The sequence below is a fragment of the Quercus suber genome, unplaced genomic scaffold, assembly GCF_002906115.3.
Source record: "Quercus suber isolate HL8 unplaced genomic scaffold, Cork oak 2.0 scaffold_991, whole genome shotgun sequence".
In the NCBI taxonomy this organism is placed as follows: domain Eukaryota; kingdom Viridiplantae; phylum Streptophyta; class Magnoliopsida; order Fagales; family Fagaceae; genus Quercus; species Quercus suber.
The window spans coordinates 117,865-124,794 of NW_027070406.1; the positions used below are offsets into that span (position 1 = coordinate 117,865).

General features: G+C 34.3%; 2 protein-coding genes across 2 annotated transcripts; one reads left to right on the forward strand and one right to left on the reverse strand.

The window, feature by feature from the left end:
• Positions 1-470: 470 nt before the first annotated feature.
• LOC112026389 (rust resistance kinase Lr10) lies at positions 471-2,545 on the reverse strand. Its single transcript, XM_065768735.1, has 2 exons — positions 1,829-2,545; positions 471-1,749 (listed from the first exon to the last, which is right to left on the reverse strand). Exons 1-2 carry the CDS (start codon positions 1,872-1,874, stop codon positions 638-640), a joined length of 1,158 nt encoding a protein of 385 aa, XP_065624807.1. The 5' UTR covers positions 1,875-2,545; the 3' UTR covers positions 471-637.
• A 511-nt stretch (positions 2,546-3,056) lies between these two features.
• LOC111987378 (rust resistance kinase Lr10) lies at positions 3,057-6,679 on the forward strand. The gene is made up of 4 exons (XM_065768736.1): positions 3,057-3,949; positions 4,220-4,255; positions 4,886-4,915; positions 5,200-6,679. Exons 1-4 carry the CDS (start codon positions 3,097-3,099, stop codon positions 6,330-6,332), a joined length of 2,052 nt encoding a protein of 683 aa, XP_065624808.1. The 5' UTR covers positions 3,057-3,096; the 3' UTR covers positions 6,333-6,679.
• Positions 6,680-6,930: the final 251 nt, after the last annotated feature.

Genomic DNA, 6,930 nt, shown 5'->3' on the forward strand with positions numbered 1-6,930 from the left:
TTAACTTGATTTTGAGAAAATCGATTTTTAAAAGATGGACATTTCCCTAATTAGTTCGGGAAATGTGGGCAAAATGCTGCTTTGTTTGCACAAAAAGGGAATTTGCCAATTTTCTCCCAATAAAATGTTATGGAAGAGCAAAAAGTTCTCAAGAATCCATTAGGAAAAAAAAAACCAATTAATAATCTTTGAATTTTTTTTTATTTAGAGAGGAGTATAAATGCCGTAAGGCTACAACCACCAATTTATATTGGAAAGCACCGAGCAAGTCCTTGTTCGGGAAACTTCATTCAGGTTAAGCACCGAATTAAGCTAAAAATAAAAATTTAGCGAAAACATATTCTTAAACAAATCTTATAAGGGGCTCAAGTTTGACTCAAATTCTCTTAAAACCTATCTAAAATAAGGAAATAAAGCCTTAGTCTACGAAACTATGAAATTTTATAAAAATAAATATAAAAACATTTATAAACAACAAAAATTTAACTGTATTTTCTTTACTATCTCAATAGGAATTAAGTATAATTTTACATAAACCTGATATAAGAAAACTTGAAGTCCCTACATTGACCACAAAGTTAATAATTTCAATCCTTGAATACAAAATGATTGCAACTTTTATTGTTGTCGAGGACTCCTACTCTGATTCTAGGATGACTTCTAACTCTTGGTTCAGACGCCTTGCAGGCATACTTACATTGATTTTTGTGGGGCCCGTAGACGCAAAGGGATTAGGAGGCATTGCTAACTTATTTCCTTCTCCTTCCAACATTTGGACCACAACTTTCATTGAAGGACGATCCACTGGGTGCCACTGGATGCACCAGAGTCCCACAATTGCGAGTTTCTTTGCAATTTTAGCATCTCCATTATCCTCAACATAAACTCGTAGGTCTTCCTTTTGCTCTAACAAATTGTAGATCCATTCTGGGAAATATATTTGGCTTGTGTTCTCCGTAGTTATGTCAACATTTTTCCTACCTCCAACCATTTCAAGCAACAATATTCCAAAACTGTAAACATCTGATTTGTAAGACACGCTCCCAAAGTTCCTAGAGAACACTTCAGGTGCAATGTAACCCATGGTCCCCCTAGCTGTGGTCATGGACACTGCACTTTGATCTTTTGCACACAACTTAGCCAGACCAAAATCAGAAATTTTTGGATTGAAATTTTGGTCTAGCAAAATATTATGAGGTTTAATATCAAAATGGAGGATTCTTTGATCACATCCTTGGTGAAGATATTCAATTCCTTTTGCTATGCCGAGAGCAATGTCTTGTAGCTTTTCCCAACCAAGGAAACGTTTAGAATCTACTGAGGAAATGAACTTCTCTAGTGAATCATTTGGTAAGAACTCATAAACTAGAGCTCTTCTAAATCCATCAGCACAGAAGCCAACCATTCGAACCACATTAACATGGTGGATTCTACCCATTGTTCCCACTTCATTTATGAATTCTTCTCCATTGCCCTTGGAACTGTTCAGGATCTTCACGGCTACATGGATTTCATTCGAAAGCTTTCCTTTGAACACTGTTCCATAGGCTCCTTGCCCTAACTTCTCAGTAAATTGATTTGTAATTCTTTTAACATCATTATATGAGTACCTTGTGGGCTTGAAAGCTTTGTAATCCTCCAAAAACTTTTCAATCCTAGCTTGATTTTCCTTTTCTGCTTTGTCATAGCGATAGACTCGGTAGAGTGCATAGACTACTAGTACCAAAAGAAATGAACCCAAGATGGAACCTACATGTTAAATATTCATGAGTCAAGAAAACAAAAAGTAATTTACACTAAATTTTCAAATGGCCAACGGACAACTCACCAGTGGTCACTATTTGTCTTGATTTACCTGTAAAATATCTTAGCATGATCAACTTCTAATTACACTAATCAATAAACAAAAGATAATTGTGTAAAAGTTGATCACTATTAGCCGAACAATATTTAGGCAATTCATGTGTACATAAACATGATAGTCCCTTCTCTTATATAAATAGTGAATTCTACTGTGACTTTATTTAGTAGAATAAGATATTATGTGATGACGAAGTATCAAGTTATTGTACTCCTAAGATGTGGAATAATTCATTTTATTAGCAAGGTAGTGTTGCATTCAGAAATTGTGTTCTTTTTTAATGTGATAAGCAATGAGTTTTCCTCAATTAATCAATTACCACACTTGTGCTAAAATTTTTAGGTAAATTTTATATTGATATTGCAAGGTTTAGTTTCAACTAATGAGCTACCCACCTATTCAAGGGCTTTTGACACATGCATAATTATTTAGTATTATGAAAGTACAATTTAAACTCTCTTCTATCATGTAATAGTGAGTCCTACTAATTAAATTTATGTAAAATTCATAATTTATGTAAAAGAATGAAGCACTAGCTTGCTTTATGCTCTACTCTAACTATACCTAATAATTTTTCTTACGACATAAGCCCAATTCTAAAATAATTTTTTTTTGAATGGAAGAAAAAAATATTACTTCAAGAATGGATACAGACACTACAAGTCTAGTTCTAAAATAATGTTCCTTTGGTTGAAAAAAAAAAAAAAAAAAAAAAAAACTGCCTGTCTTTGCTGAGTCGGAAAGGAAATCGGATGTCTGGGCCATGGTCTCCACACCGTACGGGACACCAATTGTGGCCTTCGCCAAGGTCTACGATGAAAAGCACAAACAACAGTAAGGTTGGGATAACCATTCTTAGGGAAATATCCATATCTGTGGTCTGGAAAGGCTTCTCGCACTCCCAGATATCAAAAGACTAACTTAGATGGAGAGTATATGGATTATTATGGAATCCTCACCTACTCCTAACAAATTTGGAGTAATTAATAACAAGCGTGCTAGTGTGTGATTAATTTCACTAAATGTAAAAAATAAATTTAAAAAAAAAAAACATTAATAACTGTCAAATTATTATGATGATGACGTGTGTGCAAACGCCAGATATTGATGTTGATATTGTTTGACTACCACGAAATTGCGCTTCACCTTCATTCAGTGGAAACTCTAATTTTCACTTTCTTGTTGGAAGATATTTTTAACACGGTACCACAAGAAGTTTTTATTATTATTTGTTTATGTACTATCGGAAAAATTCATCTACCTCAATGGCAAGAGGATTTGTTCATCAAAAAATGGCAAGAGGATTAACGTTGAGTGCTGTACTCACGGCCTTTATTGCTCTTGTTCTAGTCCATGAAACTTGTAGTGCTACTGCTAAGGTTAATCATAACTGTGCTCCTTCTTCCTGTGGCAACATCCACAACATAAGCTTTCCGTTTCGATTGAAGAACGACCCAGAAAAGTGCGGGGACTCAAGGTATGAGCTGTCGTGTGAGAACAATCATACGGTGCTATCCTTATTTGAAAGAAGATACTACGTAAAGGAAATCAATTACAATAACTACACTATCCGGATTGCGGACTCAGGTATACAGAAGGGTAATTACTCCTCCACCCCGAGTTATTCTTTAAATCGCCATAATTTCAGTCAATATCCTTCTGCATATACCACTTATCTGCCGAAGTGGACAAGGAACACTGAACTGTCAAGGAGTGTGGTTTGGATGAGCTGTGAAAAACCAGTGAATTCTCCATTCTATTTGGGAGCTTCTACTTGCAATATTGACAGTGGAGATCAGTACTCTTCCAACTCTTCTATTTCTCATTTCAAGAGATATAGATATGTTAAGGTTGGTAGAACGAACGCAAACGATGTGGTGGACTGGTGCAAAATAGAGCAGATGTTCATAACCTCTTGGCCAGGAAATGAAGGCCCAATCAATATTTCCTGTGCAGACGTCCCCAATGAATTGGTTTACGGTTTTGAACTTTCATGGCTCAGAGGTACTTGTAAAAGTTATTGCGGAAGATGGAGCGATGATGATTGCTACCTCGATCACGGGAACCACGTTGGTTGCTTCAATATAGGTAAATAATGCTAGAAAGAAAGCCATAAATTATATTCATACCGTGTTGTTGACCACTGTTTTCCTTCTGCACATTTTCTTCTTTTCTGAACTCTTTCACTTCTCCACTGCCACAAACCATTCATGTATTGAAATTCTATAGCAAAAATCAAAACCGATTAATCTAATTGACATGGTAGGGTAATATTTATTGTAGTTTAATTATAATGATTTGGTTTTTAATTTTAAGGTTCCAAATGCTGATGTTATATTCTTTTATTTGTCAAAGCAGGCGGATTCCTTTTCATTATCCTATATATCGTCAGAGGTGAGGTTTCTATCTGAAAAAAGTTGTTTGAAGGATAATTTAGAATGGACAATGGAATAAAATTGCATGAGTAATTGTGCCTAGTGATAACACATGTAGAGCAATAACCATGTACTCGGGCAACAAATTGATCTCAGGCTTTTTAGGTATGAGGAAATGAAAAGGGAAAATATGGAATTCCTTAAGAAATTAGCTTCTTCTTTCCATTAAAAATTTGTACCTTTCATCTCTCTGGTTCTGCGATAACAAAGAGTTAGGAATCTATGCATGTTTGCACATTTTCTATAACTTAATTAAAATTTTACTTGTTAGTCTCAATGGGGGATTGTCAAATTCTTCACTCCCAATCACTAATAGGCAATTCAAATATTTATTTTTGAAACCATTGAAGTCCACCAATTACATTAATTGTCAGCTTGTAAGATTTATGTAGTAAAACATGTAGTACACGTTTAGCATATTCCTATTTATTCCTTTGGTAAGGACCAGGGGAAAGTTGTTAATGACTTAAAGTTGATTTATTATGCCCTGGACATTTGAAGTTATTTATGTCATTTATTTCATTGATTAATTAATTTAATTTATGTTAGAAGAAAAAAAAATAATTCATCTTTCTTATATATCTTGCAGTTACTTTGGCGGCAATAGTGGCTACCATAGGTAAGAAGAACCTGTGTCTCTTTTTTTATCTACTTTATTTAATTTTTTTTAGCAGATCATTAAGACTTTGAGTTTGAAGTAGCGCATTGCAAGAAGATAAAAATGAAAGTGATATTTACACGAAATATACGGTACTTATTGTTCTTGATTATTACGATTCATGAATGCGGTTAGTTGTAAGTCGTAGTTATGTTTTCAACCAAAAACTATAAGTGATAAGAGCATTAATTATGGGAACATATTTTTTTTCTTATAGTAATTATTTTCCTGATGTTCCGACACAGGACTACAACTTGCAGCAAAAATTGTGTTGGGGATTCCTTGTGTTATTGCGTTTTTTATATATAAGTGGTGTAGAAGGCATTTATCAATGTATGACGTTGTCGAAGAATTTCTGCAAAGCCAAAATAACCTCGTGCCAATTAGGTACTCTTTCTCACAAATTAGAAAGATGGCCAAAGGTTTCAAAGATAAATTGGGTGAAGGAGGCTATGGTTCTGTATATAAAGGAAAGCTTCAAAGTGGCCATCTTGTAGCTATAAAGATGTTAGGTAAGTCCAAAGCAAACGGTCAAGACTTTATCAATGAAGTTGCCACAATTGGAAGAATTCACCACGAGAATGTGGTGCAACTTATTGGCTACTGTGCTGAGGGACTAAAGCGTGCCCTTGTATATGAATTCATGTCTAATAGTTCTCTTGACAAGTACATTTTTTCTCAAGAAGGGAATATCACCTTAAGTATTGAGAAAATATACGATATTTCTCTTGGAGTGTCTCGTGGAATTGAATATTTGCATCGAGGATGTGACATGCAAATTTTGCATTTTGATATCAAGCCTCATAACATTCTTCTTGATGAGAACTTCACCCCAAAAATTTCTGATTTTGGACTTGCAAAACTTTATCCAATAGATGATAGTATAGTATCTTTGACTGCTGCAAGGGGAACATTAGGATATATAGCTCCAGAGTTGTTCTATAAAAACATTGGAAGGGTATCTTATAAAGCTGATGTTTATAGTTTTGGCATGTTATTGTTGGAAATGGCCAATAGAAGAAAGAACGTGAATGCATTTGCAGACCATTCAAGCCAAATTTACTTCCCAACTTGGGTCTATGGCCAATTTAGCGCAGGAAATGACATAGAAATAGAAGATGCCAGAGAGGAGGAGAAGAAAATTGTTAAGAAGATGATCATAGTCGCATTGTGGTGCATACAGATGAAGCCTAGTGACCGTCCTTCAATGAACAAAGTTGTAGAAATGCTTGAAGGAGAAGTTGAATGCTTACAAATGCCTTCCAAACCTTTCCTATCATCATCACCAACGAGACTGATTGGGGATGTAGGAAACAATTTAAATTCAACTAGTTCATCATTTCAATCAGGTGAATCAAGTCAATCAGCTATATTTTAAATGCAAGGAAAGTTTTTTTTTTTGAGAATCAAATGCAAGGAAAGTTAACACCACAGTGGAACTGGGGCAATTATTCTTCACATATATGATAGCATAAAGACACTTGATTTTTGTGTGACAAATAATTGGTCCCTTGATTTATGATAGCTATCCTTATCTACAACAATTTTTCTTTTTTGCTTAGTGCGTGGTATATTTATTTGTTAAAGTCTTTTTAAGAGGAAAAAAATATTTATAACTTTATAATTGTGAATGTGTAATTGATTAAGTTAATAAACAATGCTGAAAAACCGGGCAATATATTTTGGAGTGGCAATAGCCCAGTTGTAGAAATTGCTTTACACCTATTTATATATTCAGTACTCATATGCATGGTTAACAATTAATTCATGTTATTATCATAAAAAAAATATAAAAAAAAAGCGATCAATTCATAAATAATTAGTGGCTGCCCTGCCTCCTACAGAGGATAAATTATTGTTGTGCAGATAATTAATATTCCTTAATCAACCAGGCTGTTCAATTAGAGTTGTCCCATTGAATGAAAATATTCCTGTTTTAGCTCTTGAAAATGTGACTTCTTTTATTTTTACGTATT